Below are 15,352 nucleotides of genomic sequence, written 5' to 3'. Positions count from 1 at the left end.
GGTTCTGTGCTGGATTTGTGAGGGAGGACGAGAGAGTTCTGTTGTTCCTTGGTGGTGGTTTTTAGAGGATAGTCTTTACAGTGCAGTTCAGAAAAGGCTGTTGTCCAGGGACCTTATCATTTCACAGTAACACATATTGAGAACAAGTAATGGTCCTTGTAGTGCATCATCATCCAGTATAAATCTACAAAGAAAAACAGGGCGTTGGCACATGGTGAGTGGGGATGTGCGCTCATGGACCTGTCTTCCCACATAGGTTTTATGGGGAGACTTGTTTATCTGGGCAGTGTTTAATCTGGAGTGGGCCAGTCCCCAGCCTCTTCCCCTTGTCTCTCAGACAGTGCGTGCTTCATAGATGCAAAATAATTTGACATTTTGCTTCCCAGTGATAGTTTAATTCCACCTGGAATACCGTATGCAGGTTTGGTCGGCACCTCTTTGAAAAGCTATGATGAACTCTCAAAGGAGTGGGGCAGGCAGAAAATAAAAGGATTCTGGAAGAGACTGGTCGTAGCAGAGTTAGAGATGCTTGCTGAGACTGAGCCACAGCTCACCTTGACGGCTGACTTCAGAGGGTGTTACTGACAGAACGTTTTTGCAGTGGGTTGCATCATGCCCCTAGACCCATTGATAGCCCAGTTCCTATTTTCTGTGTGACTGGGAAAGTAGGTATGTTGAGAAAAACGTGTGTTAACAACAAACATGAGTGACCTTCAGGCTGTCCATGTTACTGCTCCCCTCCAGTGACACAGTGAGGTTTGACAGTGTGTTTGGTGGGGAAGAGCGGGGTGAGGGCAGAATGAAAGCCTGGTGAGGGGAGAGGGGCAGCTGTGCCCAAGGAGAGTCGTCTACTCCAGAGTGTGCCCCTCCGGCCAGCAGGATGGACGTTGCTTAAGAGCTTGTAGAAATGCAGAATCTCGAGCCCCAGACCTGCAGAATCAGAACGTGCAGGGGATTTGTGTCCACTCTGCAAGTTTGAGAAGCTCTGCTCTGGAGCAGATGCAGTTTGTAGACAGCTTAGTCCCAATCCAGAAGCAAGCTGAGACGTGCCCCCCAGAGGGTGCAAAGCAAGGCAGTGCCTGGATGGTTGTGAGTCGTGAATCAGCAGCAGGCACTGTTCTAGAACCCTGCCCTCACCCATCCACCAGGTCTGTTGAGCTGTCCCGGTCAGCCAGGTCCCAGGCCACTGGCTAAGCCCTCCAACAAGGCTTTGGGTCACAGCAATACTATTCTTAGGGTATTACAGGTAACGGGCCCCGGCGACCACTCCCCCACGAAGCAGCAGGAAGAATCGAGAGCCACACGCTCCACCTCTGAGTGAATTGCACGAAGAGGCATCCGGGGTGGGGGGCTGCTGTGCACCTTGGCTGTTTTCAGATGGGGTCTTGGTTTGGTTTTATTTTTCATTAAGAATTTGCAAATGGGTGACTTTGCTCCATTCTTCATAGACGTGGAACCTGGTGAAGAGGCCAGTTGGGATTAATGGGCTTCTCTTCTGCTTTAGCTCATTTACTCTTTGATGTTTGCCTCAGTTTCTCCACCTGTATGTAGACAGTACTCCCGTTTTGTTCTCAGAAAGCTCGTGACAAAGCCACACTATTGCTCACAGGGACCTAGATGGCCTCGGGAAGGTGGAATGGGGCTGTTTTGTTTCTCCTCGATGTGCCTTCTGGGCAGTGTGTGGTGTGGGGCTCTGGGGAAGAGTGATCACTCCAAGCTTCTGGCCAGTCTGCCTTTCAGGTCCGCGGTCAGTCAGGTCCAAATAAAGGATTCCTTTGTGTCTGTGAGTCAGCACATAGAAAGTACCACATTATAGGCATCAGTTGGTCCGCGTGGCTGAGGTGTCACCCCAGTTCTGCTTCTGACTGTCCTTAGGGTAGAGTGATTTACAGCTTCTTGCTTTAATTTTTTCCACTTAACTGGGGGCTAATAATTGTGAGACTCAAGCATATCAAGTGTACTGTGTTTGCAGCACTCCCCAACTTGTGGTGAGAGTTAGATTGCATTTCACTCAAAAGACTTAGAATTCTTTAGGAGTTTAAAATCATCTGGGACTTCCCTGGTGGCGCAGTGGTTAAGAATCCTCCTGCCAATGCAGGGAACACGGGTTCAAGCCCTGGTCCGGGAAGATCCCACATGCCGCGGAGCAGCTAAGCCCGTGTGCCACAACTACTGAGCCTGTGCTCCGGAGCTCATGAGCCACAACTACTGAGCCCGCGTGCCACAGCTACTGAAGCCTGTGTGCCTAGAGCCCATGCTCCGCAGCAAGAGAAGCCACCGCAATGAGAAGCCTGCGCACTGCAACGAAGAGTAGCCCCTGCTCTCTGCAACTGGAGAATGCCTGCACGTAGCAACGAAGACCCAACGCAGCCACAGATAAATAAATAAATGTATTTTTTTAAAAAAAATCATCCTAAGTTCACCATTGTAAGGCCTGTAAACAGCCAGTGTCTTCAGCTGTATAACAATTCTTTGTGCTCCCAGATCAACTTTTGATCTCCCTTTTCAGACCATGTCCTTCTCCTTTTTCAGTCACCCCTTTTCCTGCGCTAGTCGGGGGGTGGTGAGGAATCCTTTTACTTTGCCTGACCTTAGTGGGGTGGAATCTGGCCACTGTTAGATTAGTTTAAAAAGTAACTCTCCCGAAGAAAGGGAGAAGGCGGACGCGTACTTGGTTGCCCCGGGCCCTGAGAGAGAAGCTTCCCCACTTTGTCCCTTGTCCTGCTCGTTAGGCTTAAGGTCTCCCAGATCTCACATTCTTTTCTCCCAAGTCCTTCACAGGTGCACCGTGGCGCTTGGTTTTGGATCTCGGTGTCGGAAGGCAAAGAGAGCATTTGCGGGTAGAGTGTACAGAAAGAAACCTGTTGAAGGTCCAGGGTTTTCTTTCAGAGTTCCCAGTGTCCTCCTCAGCTGCTCGCTGGCTCATGGTGGCCTAGGGACAGTTGGCTGCATTCCTGCCGTGCTCTGCAGAGCAGCCCCCACCGACTCAGCCAGAGGCGCTCAGGAGCCATTGGAAGGTGGCAGGCAGGAGCCCCGGGCCGCTCTCAGCCTTACTGGCGCCCCGGGCCGCGAGTCCGCTCAGAGTGCTGCTTTTCGCGGTGTTTGCTCTGACTGCCTCGCCAGCTATGTCTCGCAGATGGCGCACAGCCTTGAGATAACCTGTGAGAGCTGGTTTGTCAACACGTAGATGAAGACTTACCAATTGAATATTGTATAAAAGTTCACTCAGTGATGTCACCTGGCGAGCACTTATTGAGTGCTCTTCGTAAAATTCAAATCTCAGGATGCCACTCCTCCCTCCCCTCCCCCTTAAAGACCCGTTCAGGATGTCCCACAGCCTTGAGGATGAAGTCCAGCCTCGGTAGTAGCTCGCAGGGTCCTCCACGATCGGTCCCCGCTCTCCTCTTCAGCCCCCTCTCCTAGTTTCCTTCCTTCCCCCCGCTTCATCTCCAGGCCTTGACTGTGCTGTTCCCTCAGTGTACCCACCCTCCCTGCCCCACCCAGTCCACTCCTGCCTAATTCCTAATTATCCTTGAGATCACATCTTTCGATATTTCTTCTGAGAGGTCTTTCCTGACCCCTCCCCCTCCTACCATACTTCATTGTCGTGGACTCTCATTATACTGAGTGACAGGTGCCTGCTTGCTTGTGTCTTTGGTACCCGTGATGATGAGGACCTACGTCCATTTCATTCGCCAGCTCCTGCCAGAGCTGGAGCATTCTAGGATTCTGTGACCACATGGTGAAGGCGCAAATGGCAATGCTTGGTGCATGCAGGACCTAGTAACCAGCCTAAATGAAGTGATTTGGCCTTGAGACTGTGGTCACGTAGTGGCAAAGGCCACCAGTGTCTTGTCCATGAAATCATTTAGGGGGAAAAAATTGATAAAAAAGTTCTGAAGTTTAAAAATGTCTTTTGGAGGGCTTCCCTGGTGGTGCAGTGGTTAAGAATCCACCTGCCCATGCAGGGGACGTGGGTTCGAACCCTGGTCCAGGGAGATCCCACACGCCGCGAAGCAACCTAAGCCTGTGCGCCACAGCTGCTGAGCTTGTGCTGTAGATCCCACGAGCCACAACTGCTGAGCCCACGTGCCACAACTACTGAAGCCCGCGCACCTAGAGCCTGTGCTCTGCAACAAGAGAAGCCACTGCAACGAGAAGCCCACGCACCGCAACGAAGAGTAGCCCCTGCTCGCCGCAACTAGAGAAAGCTCGCGTGCAGCAATGAAGACCCAACACTACCATAGATAGATAAGTGAAAACGTCTTTTGCAAAGGGTATAAGTTCAAAACAAGATAGGGAAAATTGATTAGCACCTAGACTAGAGTAGAAATCCTTGGTACCTTCCAAGGGTCCAGCCCTTGGCTTGGTAGGCTCAAAAAGTTATACGTGGCAGGGAATTGAAAGTGGATTGACTTATATTAAACCAAGTCACAAGGGCTGCTTTATGAATTAATCAAAAGGCCAATTTCTAAACCAGGGAAAAAATATATAACCGCTTTCCCAAGGAAACGTATTTGGGAGCAGCTTATAAATAAGAGTTAGCTGGATTCTTCCCTGCTGTGTCCCCATTGTTGCCTGTACTTTGCAATTTGTGACCCTTAGCACGTTGGTAATGACTCATTTCTTAAATATTTCCCCAGAAGATGGTGTATCTTGTGAGGCCAGGGACCTTGTCTTTTCTCAGCTCTGTCCTGGTACGCCATGTCTGACTGGTGTTCAGTAAATGTGCTGGGCGAGAGTTAGACGGTCAGTCCTGATGGTGTTGTGCTCAGCTCACGGCTGGATGCAGCCGTTTCCACTACACCTGCCCCACAGATCCGTCACTGGGAGGGTCCACAGCTTCCTGTTACGCGTTAGAATGGTGTGTTTGGGCCAGGAGTCCGAATGTCAGTAAAAGCATGAACTGAGTGCCTAGAGCCTTGTGCTGGGAGCCGTGTACTGAGTGGTCCCCTGAAAAGACTGTTTTCAAAATGTACTAAACATTTCATTCTTCTAAGTTGTGAACATGAATGAGCTCTGAATTGTAGAATCTGCCAGGGCCAAATAATTCCAGGGGCCAAAGTTAAGTGGCTGATTTGTCTGAGTTTATCAGATAGGTCTGATTTGGCAGGGGTTGGGAATCAGGGCTCTGTCTTCTCAGTACCCCCCTCACTTCTTATGTACTCCACAGGGGAAGGGTGTCCGTCCCGGGTGGAGATGTCCCATCGGAGGGTAACTTCCCAGCAGCGTGGTGTAGACTCAGTGATTCAGCCTGAAGGCGCTCACAGGGCTCTGTAAACACCGAGGGCTTGAGCTGGCAGCAGCAGTTAACTGGCCCACGTTGTTCAAAGCCAAGGCTGGCGGGACCCATAGTGAGCCTGGCGCCTGGACGCCATTGTCTAGCTCAGGAATAGGCCCAGTACGTTGTTGTTGCTGTTGACACAAAAGCGGCCTTGTTGCAACTCCTTACAAATCCATCCAGGTCGATGGGCCTGGGCCAGGGCCATGACAGCACTCTACACCAACCAGGAGGCAGGGAGCCAAACTAGTCAAGATAAATGTTTGTCATTCAGGAACCAAAGGGAGATTTAAAAGAATGTCCAAGAAACCAACCACCTTGGATCCCGCTGATTGTTCTTAAGCTTGGCCATGAATTGGCCCTCAGCTAGGGGCCAAGGGCAGCTGGAGAGATGGTCTGCAGTTGCCAGGAACAGAGTGTCCTTGAGATGGAGGGCTCCTAGGGATAGGAGGAATTTGCTGAGGTCAGTCTTTGAGCTGAGCCCCTTCCTTCCCTAGGAAGCCGAGGGTGAGGCTTATGGCTGTGCTCTTCTTCCAGGGGAAGTCGTGAACACACATGGTCCCGTGGAACCTGACAAAGACAGCATCCGCCAGGAGCCCTACACGCTGCCCCAGGACTTCGCCTGGGATGCCTTGGACCTGGGGGACCGTGGTGTGGTGAGTAGGCCTGGGTGGGCCAGGAGTGTGGACCAGCTGCCACTTTCACTAACAGGCCTGCAGTCACATCGAGACGGCTTCTACTCAGGCCTTCCTCAAGGGCTGTCTTAAGAGCTGAGCCAAGCAGGTCTGAGCAGAGCCCCCATCTGTTGCCCCTGGGGCCTGTCCACGACTCCACATAAATAGCTCTTGGCTTCTCTGGCAGGTTGAGAGTTAACCCCTGCCACTCCCCGAGGCAGATACCTTTCCTTCATGCTTTCATTTTTCTTGTTCATCCATTTATTCAGTCCCTTGTCTTAACGATGGAGTGGTTGGTTAGTTGGATGACATTCTTGGTCTGCCCCTTCATGTACTTAAGTCTGCCACTCTACCCTTGGTGGCTCAGTTTCCTATTAAGCACTAGGGTACTTGTTCCAGGAGTCCCTGCCATGAAAAGGATTTGGGAGATGAAACATAATTTTTGGTAGTTTGCCTTGTCCTGAAAGGCTTGGAGCCCCAGGGTACTGGAGTTCGTCCCCACCCCTGGCAGAATACCTCTAAGGCAGCTCCTCCTCTCTGCAGCTGAAAGAACTCTACACCCTCCTGAATGAGAATTATGTGGAAGATGATGACAACATGTTCCGATTTGATTATTCTCCCGAATTTCTTTTGTGGTGAGTTGTAAGGGCTTTCTTATTAAGGTTCCAGAGCCAGGCATAGAGCAGAACAACGACAGGGCACCAGATTTTTCATCCCTGCTAAGAGCCATCCTTTTAATGACAAATTAGTATGCGATTTTTGAGTTTCTGCATCTGAAGGAGACTTGCTTCTCGTGGAGCTTAGAATCAAAACCTTATTTAAGACAGAATGACTGGGTGAGGGATTCCTTTATGGAATTGGTACCCAGAAGAAAAGATCGTCTACTGTATAGTGACTTTATGTAAGAAGGGAGGGAGGGATGAGACCTGCTAAGATTTAAAAGAAAAGAGGTCGTTTTCTATCCATGTCCTGAGCATGCTCAGTAGTATGAAAATGAGCTCGCCTGGCTGGGCCACCCACCCTCCCGGGCCTCGTTTAATATCCGGGAAGGTAGAGGCATGAGGCCAGCACGGTGGGGGCCTGCCTGAAATGGGAGGGAAAGGAAGACTGGCCAAGTGGAAAGAGAGGAGGTGATGGTGCTTTGGGGAGGTGGAGCCCAGAGCTCCAGAGGCTCCACAGCCAGCTCCCGACCATGGGACCCACTGGACTCAAAGCCAGGGAGGCCGGTGCTCCGGCTCGGGCTGTCAGAGTAAGTGAGCACAAAGAAACCGGATCAGGATGAAATCTTCACTGTGACAGCCCTGGGTTGGATGAGCAAGTAGGCCAAGTGGACTGAGCAGAAAGAGCGAGTTGTGGCTCCATCCCATTGGTGTCCAGGAGGGTTTGGCCCTAAAGAGAATTAGGAGAATTGAGCTGTTCACCCCCACTCAGGGAGGTGGTAGCACGAGCTTAGAACCAGACTCGGCGGCAGAGCCCAGACAGTCCCCCAAGGCCACTGGCGAGCAGCACCACGGCTACAGCCCCCGTCTCTCCTCTAGGGCTCTCCGGCCGCCTGGCTGGCTCCCCCAGTGGCATTGTGGGGTTCGAGTGGTCTCGAGTCGGAAACTGGTTGGGTTCATCAGCGCCATCCCGGCAAACATCCATATCTATGACACGTAAGCACCAGCGCCACTCCTACCCCCCGCATCCTCACCATCCTGCTTGGTCTGGGAAGGTGGGGGGGAAACACGCACATACTTTCCGTAGAAGAAAGAGGGAAGTTCCCACGAAGGGAGGGAACTTGGGTCATGGGAAGAAATTCATCATAGGAACCACCTGTCTGGCTCTGAATTGTTGCTGGTGCTCTTGTCTGTGACCTGGGCTGGAAGGAGTCCACCCTGAGGGCCGGTGCACTCCCTGACCAGCAGTTCAGCATTTGCATTTGTGCCACTCACGGATTGACACACTCAAGCCGCCGCTTCAGAAGTGGCGGGTGTGACTCACCACCACACGGTCACGGGGCCTTCAAGCTCTGCTCTTTGCTTTCCCTGGAAATGTCAGAACCATCTACCACAGCCTTCTGGGCTTAGAGGCTGTGGGTTCTTGGGGGAGTCAGAACCCCTGCAATCCTAGAATAACCCTTGACTTACTCTGTGGGGTTCCTGACGGCTAAAGGTGGGACCCCGCCAGCCTACTATTGGGGCTTCACCAGGGAGATGCTGTGGTGCCTTAAATAAAGGAGTTTGCTTGAGTCCCACTTACCTTTGGAGGCAGAGTCCTTAGAGAGTGGGCCCCTTGCCTGGTGCAGCAGAGCAGGGCAGTGGGAGGGCGTCCGAGTCCCGACTGCTGAGTGCAGGCAGAGGCAGAACACAAGCCTGTGCTGAGGGCCCCGGTCTCTGCAGGGCGCTCCATGTGCTGGACAGGATTACCTTGCCTGTTAAAAGCCTTGTCCCTGGGTTTTTTCCTTCCTCTTCAGAGAGAAGAAGATGGTAGAGATCAACTTCTTGTGTGTCCACAAGAAGCTGCGTTCCAAGAGGGTGGCTCCAGTCCTGATCCGTGAGATAACCCGGCGGGTGCACCTGGAGGGCATCTTCCAAGCTGTTTACACTGCTGGGGTCGTATTACCAAAGCCTGTTGGCACCTGCAGGTAAAAAAATCTCTTCTTTGCAAGGTCCTAGAAACGGCGACATGCCTGCTCTAGTTTGAGGAGCTTGTGTCACTGTGAGTCACAGTTCTGCCCCTCCGCGTGTGCCCTAGAGCGTCTCCTGCTCTGGTGTCTGATGAGGTGGGCGGTGGTCCCCACAGGAGCCGGGTGGGAGGCTGTAGGAACAGCAGTGTGCACAGAGTGTGCCCTGCCCAAAGGGGTTAGGCTTTCTTAGGTCCCCCCGATTCCTTCCATTTGGAAATGGTGGGGGTCACTCTGCTGGGGTTTTGTTCTCGTTTTTAAGGATGAGGCCAAATCTGGATCTTTATGGTAAATGTCCTAAAGCTTTAAATGCTTGGCTCAATTTTGTTTTGAATAGTATGTGGGCCGAAAGAGCATCCCTGTGTGCACCAAGCACAGCCTCTGCCTTCGAAAGTTCTTTGAAACAATTGAATATTCTGCCTTAAGAACTTCAAAAGTGAAAACACCAGACAAATGCTGGAAAGGAGGAGGCAGAGGCTAAACATTCAGAGAACTAAAAGTCTTTTCCATTGACTTGATTCCAGGAGTGGTGATCGCTGTTCCCAGACAAATACTGTTACAGAGGAGTGGCTTGTGAACTTGACAAAGAAAATATAGGAAGCGCTGTGGCCACTCTGCACTCACTGTGGGGAGGTTGGCCATCTGGGGCGACGCCACTGGCTCAAGTGGGGCCCGACGGGTCTCTTACGCCACCTGCCGGCCATCTTGAGATCCCTGTGCAATTGTCCTTTTTTTTTTTTAATATTTATTTATTTGGTTGTGCTGGTTCTTAGTTGCGGCACGTGGGCTCCTTAGTTGCGGCATGCGAACTGTTAGTTGCGGCGTGCATGTGGGATCTAGTTCCCTGACCAGGGATCAAACCCAGGCCCCCTGCATTGGGAGCACGGAGTCTTAACCACTGTGCCACCAGGGAAGTTCCGCTGTTGTCCTTTTAATGAGACTTGCCATAGTCCTCTGAGGACAGGACATTGTGTCCCCACAGGTACTGGCATCGGTCCCTAAACCCACGGAAGCTGATTGAAGTGAAGTTCTCCCACTTGAGCAGAAATATGACCATGCAACGCACCATGAAGCTCTACCGACTTCCAGAGGCCAGTGGTGCTTCGGGGCCCTGGGCAGTGGCAGAGGGGAGGCCAAGGAGAGCCTCGCCCTCAGCAGGAAAGGAGCGGGGCCTGGGGGGGGGTGGAGGGGGCTCTTACCAGAAAAGCAACTCAACCCGTAGTTTCCGGGTTCCTAGCCTTTCCATCCTGTCGTTCTGTTATCTGTAGCAAGGTTTTTATTTTAGTTGGACTTCCTCTGTTCTCCTGAGCCTACACCTGGGCTAGTTTCTCTGCCATCTGTTGGCAGACTCAGAGAACACCTATTCCGTGTAATTTTAGCCTAAGTGAAGCATAATGGAGAGAGGAATCCACTCACTGGTACGCAGCACATCCCAGGACCCAGCGGAAATGAGCCACAGAGCATCTGCTGCTCCCTCTGCCGAGTCAGGTGGAGGAGAGGTGGCTTGAGGTTGTGAGGGGAGCCCAGATTTCCAGTCCCAATCCTCCCGCCCAGATTTTGCTGCCGAAGGACTAGGCAGCCTGCAGTGAGCTGGTTTTCTCCTCTGGGCCTCGGTTTGCCTAGTTTGCCAGTGAGACAGACGCTCCTTGTTCTCCTGTTGTGCCTGTCTTCAGGAGCCTAATGGATCTTAAAATCCCTTCTCTTCCCTCAGAGCTCTTCCGGGCAGTGTCAGCACAGTTATTGGATGCCTGCTGATCAGAGGGCTGCCCGCCTGGACTCATCAGCCACCAAACTGGATTAATCGCCCTGGGATTGGGCTGATCCACCCCTGGATTGGGGTCATTAGTGCCCTGCTTTGAGAGCCCGCTGCAGCATAGTTAGGCACTGCCCAGGAAACCAGCTTAGGGAGCCATGATGAGTGTCCCCTTGGGCCACTGGAGAGTGTTCTTAAAGTGTAGCAGCTGGAAGAATGTCTTTGGATCTCCCCGCCTGTGGGTGAGAACCCCAGCATGGCTGCTTTTTCAGTCCAGGATTTGAGGTGTCATTTGGGGAGCTACCATGTAGAAACAAGGTCACTAAGTGTTCCCTAGAGACATCAGGATTAGCAAGGAATTATGGCAGCTAGAGGTCCTGGAACTGCAGTTTTAAATTTATTTATTTACTTATTTATTTTTGGCTGCTTTGGGTCTTTGTTGCTGTGCTCAGGCTTTCTTTAGTTGTGGCCAGCTGGGGCTACTGTTCGTTGCAGTGCGCGGGCTTCTCATTGCAGTGGCTTCTCCTGTTGCGGAGCACGGGCTCTAGGTGCACAGGCTTCAGTAGTTGTGGTGCCAGGGCTCAGTAGTTGTGGCGCATGGGCTTAGTTGCTCCGTGGCATGTGGGATCTTTCTGGACCAGGGCTTGAACTCATGTCCCCTGCATTGGCAGGCGGATTCTTAACCACTGTGCCACCAGGGAAGTCCCCTGGAACTGCAGGGTTTTTTTGGGGGTTTTTTTGCGGTATGCGGGCCTCTCACTGTTGTGGCCTCTCCCGTTGTGGAGCACAGGCTCCGGACGCTCAGGCTCAGCGGCCATGGCTCACGTGCCTAGCCGCTCCGCGGCATGTGGGATCTTCCCGGACCGGGGCACGAACCCATGTCCCCTGCATTGGCAGGTGGACTCTCAACCACTGCACCACCAGGGAAGCCCGGAACTGCAGTTTTAAAAGCAATTCCTGTCCCCAATAAAGATGTTAAAAAAAAAAAAAAAGCAGCAATTCCTGTACACCTGAAACTAACACAACATTGTTAATCAACTATACTCTGATATAAAATTTAAAAAAAAAGAAGAAGAAGCAATTCCTGCATTAGGAAGCAGTTGTGTCAGGCAGTGACTGAGGTATATAAACTAACTCTACCCTGATTTCAGACTCGGCTGACCCCACCTTTGTGTATTAAGCCTTTGGGAATGTTCCCTCAGCCCCAGTATTTACTCCAGAGCATCACATGGGTTCATTCCACTGAAGCATTTTCTAAGGAGAAGCAGCTGTGGGGTGGGATTCTGGCATGAGATTAAATCCTGAGAGTTCTGTGCTTTTCTTCTGAATTTTACTTGCAGCAGTGTCCTGCCAGGGGCAGTACTGGGGTAGTGGTGTCCAAGTGGATAGGCAAGGCGGGCATCCAGTGTAGGCTCTACCAGGCCCGGGCTTCCATGGTGCCTGTGGCTGGGAGGCTGTCTGTGAAGTGCTCTAAGTCTATAGGAGAGTGAGCAGTGTAGGAAGAGATGAGCTGCAGTTCAGTGGGAAAAGGTTGTGAGGCTCGGAGGAGAGGGGCCAAGAAAGGCTTTACTGAGGCCCAGGAGTAGCACCGGCCTGGGCCTACCCCAGCACATCCATGGGGTGGTCAGGGTTTCTCCACCATGGCACCATTGACATTTTGGGTTGGGTAATTCTTTTTTTTTTTTAATAAATAAATAAATTTATTTATTTATTTTTGGCTGCATTGGGTTTTCGTTGCTGCATGCGGGCTTTCTTTAGTTGCAGCGAGCAGGGGCTACTCTTCATTGCGGTGTGCAGGCTTCTCATTGCGGTGGCTTCTCTTGTTGTGGCGCACGGGCTCTAGGTGTGTGGGCTTCAGTAGTTGTGGCTCACGGGCTCCAGAGCGCAGGCTCAGTAGTCGTGGCGCACGGGCTCAGCTGCTTTGCAGCATGTGGGATCTTCCCGCACCAGGGCTCGAACCCGTGTCCCCTGCATTGGTAGGCGGATTCTTAACCACTGCGCCACCAGGGAAGTCCCTGGGTTGGGTAATTCTTCATCACGGAGACCGTCCTGTGCGTTGTAGGATGTTTAGCAGCATCCCTGGCTTCTACCCACTAGATGCCATCGCACCCCTCCCTCTAGTTGTGACAACCAAAAATGTCTCTGAATATTGTCAGATGTCCCCTGGGGACAAAATTGCTCCTGCTGAGAGCCACTGGGCTAGAGAGACAGAAGATCACAGCCAGAACAGCCACTGGTCCCGAGGGTGGAAGGTTTTGTGTTCTGTGTTAGGGAGTTTGGAACAGGGAGGGGTGTGACGGGCTGTGTTTTCTTAGGAAGCCGGCCTGGGCCATGTGGATAAGAGATTGACGCAGCCTTAGTCAAGGATGGCAGCCTTAACCACGAGGGAAAGGGCCAAAGACACTGCAGGGGCAGGACTTGTGCCGGAGTGGATGTGGACAGTGGGTGAGAGGGAGCTGCCTGGGATAACTGAGGAGTCTCTCTCGAGGGCCTGGGTGGATAGACTCAGGGTCGGGGTAGGAAGGGAGACAGTGTGAGGTTTTTGGTTCATGTAGGACTTGAGAGGGAGCCAAGGTGCTCATGGTCAGCACACCTGATGCTCTCTGGTTCTTTCTTCCAGACTCCCAAGACAGCTGGGCTGCGACCAATGGAAAAAAAGGACATTGCAGTAGTGCACAAGCTCCTCACCCAGTACCTGAAGCAGTTTCACCTCACGCCAGTCATGAGCCAAGAGGAGGTGGAACACTGGTTCTACCCCCAGGAGAATATCATCGACACTTTTGTGGTGGAGGTGAGTGGGGAGGGGTGTTCTGGGCCTCTGCCCCGTTGGCGGGGAGGCGTCCTTCCTAAGTGGCTGGAGTCCCCAGCCTCCGTGACTGAAGAGCGATTGATGGGAGTGTTGGCACCCTAGACTTCCTTGACCATCCGTGCTTGGTCCCCACTAAAGACAGGAAGTTGTAGCTTGCGTTGGCTAAGATGAGCCGTTCCTCTCCCCCTCCCCCACCCCCACTGGTGACTCCCAGTAGAGAGAGCTGAGCCCCTCTTGGTCAGGTGAGCCTTCAACTCCCTGCCTGTCCCCGCTTGGTCTGGTGCCGGCCAGGTGTGCTGGGTCCTGGGAGCTGTGAGAAGGCCCTGGCACCACAGGCGGGGAAGGATCATGGCAGGTTCAGCCCATAGCTCCCCCTGGATTTTCCTTCCAGTTCTGTCCTCAAGTTCCCCCGGCCATGTGTTTTCTCCTCCGTGCATATCCTGTTTCAGTTTCCACCCATTCATCTAGAGCGGCAGAGCTGCCTGAGGGTGGTGGAGTGCAGTAGAAAACATTTTATTCCCAGGTTGCAGGAACCCTGTGCCCATGTGACACTGCCTTCTTCCTATTGTCTGCCCTTCAGAATGCAAACGGTGAGGTGACCGATTTCCTGAGCTTTTATACACTTCCGTCCACCATCATGAATCACCCGACCCACAAGAGTCTAAAGGCTGCTTATTCTTTCTACAACGTTCACACCCAGACCCCTCTTCTAGACCTCATGAGCGACGCCCTCGTTCTCGCCAAAATGGTAAGCAGCAGATCAGAGGGAAGGGTCCGTGGGGCGGTGGTGAGCACGGCTCGCAGGTAGCTGCCCACAGGCTGGGAGCTTTGAGGCCTCCTCCCCCTCGTGCTCCACCAGCCTAGCACTTTTCAGCCAGCAGCTCAAAACTAGGAGGGAGCAAGGAGCGCCCACACTAAGTGAAGGCATTGAACTCCTTCTGATTTATTTCAGTGAGTTTCGTTCTCACGGTAGGCACTGCCAAGGAGCCTGAATAGCCAGGCCTGCTCGGGGAGTAGAGGTGTTCTCCTTACGACCTCCCCAGGGTGGGAATGGGGAGATCGGTGTCTGTTGCGGTGAGTCATTGGAGCGGCTGACAGTAGAGCATGGGGGGAGGGGCCCGGGCTTCTCTTACACTGGAGAGGTCTCCAGGCAGTCCTGCCCCATGGGTTCTGCCTGCGCCTGGCCCAGCCCACTGTGCGCCAGCTGAACAATGACAGGCCAGTCGCTGCCTGGGAGAGCTTCTGATCAAGCTGGTGAGATTTAGGAAGTGTCTGTTGCAGCCTCAAAGCAGCGTATCAAACGTCGTAAAATCCCTCGGTGCACAGAGGCCTCGGAGTTGGAATGTCAGGGAGTGAGGGAGCAGTGCAAATGCCCAGTGGCTCATGGGAGTCAGCTTTTCAGAGGAAAAGGTTCAGGGCTTGGTCTCCAGAGAGGGCTGTGGAAATTACGAGAGTGTTTCAGGGAAGTGTAACAAGGAACAGTGGGAGCGGTGGCCTGGACACTGAGTACACAAGTGTGTACTGAGGCGCACGCCGAGGAGAGGCCGGGCAGGGTGCTCAGAGCATCATAAGAACCACCCCCAGGGAGCGGGGTGCTGGCCGCAGTCTGGATGTAACATGGAAGCAGCAGGAGCTTCTGAAGGAAGATTGCTCCCCTGGCCGCCTGTGGATGGTTTTGATATGATAGAAAAGGGCAGGAAGGTGAGGTAGCTTTCACCTGTCTTCACCTGTTCTTGTCTCTCCCTGCTGCCATGCAGAAAGGGTTTGACGTATTCAATGCACTGGATCTCATGGAGAACAAAACCTTCCTGGAGAAGCTCAAGTTTGGCATAGGGGACGGCAACCTACAGTATTACCTTTACAATTGGAAGTGCCCCAGCATGGGGGCAGAGAAGGTACGTACGCGCTAGGTGCCGCCTCCCACCGAGCTCCCTCGCGGTCAGGCCCACGGCTGGGCCTGTGTGGGTCAGGGAATTGGCGTCTCCAACGGAACCAGGACCTCGGGTCTGGGATCCAGCATCAGTCTGGACCCTTGAAAAGTCCCTCCCTCTGGTGACCAGACTAGGAGGGTCCGTATTCTCCTTTCAGCAGCTGATGTGAGGGTGGCGGAGGGCATGGGCCCTAGAGCCGCGCAGAAGCAGGAAGGTAGTCTCCAGCCTCTCCTCCCACC

The 15,352-nt window shown here is 52.8% G+C and overlaps 1 protein-coding gene across 1 annotated transcript in view; it reads left to right on the top strand.

The window, feature by feature from the left end:
* NMT1 (N-myristoyltransferase 1) overlaps window positions 1–15,352 on the top strand; it is a 33,685-nt gene that overhangs the window by 14,497 nt on the left and 3,836 nt on the right. Inside the window, exons 4-11 of the mRNA XM_082680085.1 lie at window positions 5,819–5,937; window positions 6,499–6,590; window positions 7,494–7,610; window positions 8,411–8,581; window positions 9,603–9,711; window positions 12,994–13,164; window positions 13,763–13,930; window positions 14,940–15,077. Coding sequence (XP_082536211.1) covers window positions 5,819–5,937; window positions 6,499–6,590; window positions 7,494–7,610; window positions 8,411–8,581; window positions 9,603–9,711; window positions 12,994–13,164; window positions 13,763–13,930; window positions 14,940–15,077 — 1,085 coding nt within the window. The remainder of the gene's footprint in view (window positions 1–5,818; window positions 5,938–6,498; window positions 6,591–7,493; window positions 7,611–8,410; window positions 8,582–9,602; window positions 9,712–12,993; window positions 13,165–13,762; window positions 13,931–14,939; window positions 15,078–15,352) is intronic.

Source organism: Grampus griseus (assembly GCF_964374135.1).
Source record: "Grampus griseus genome assembly, chromosome: 20".
NCBI lineage: Eukaryota > Metazoa > Chordata > Mammalia > Artiodactyla > Delphinidae > Grampus > Grampus griseus.
The sequence above is the reverse complement of the archived record's forward strand: the minus strand, read 5'-3'. Positions and strand labels throughout refer to the sequence as shown.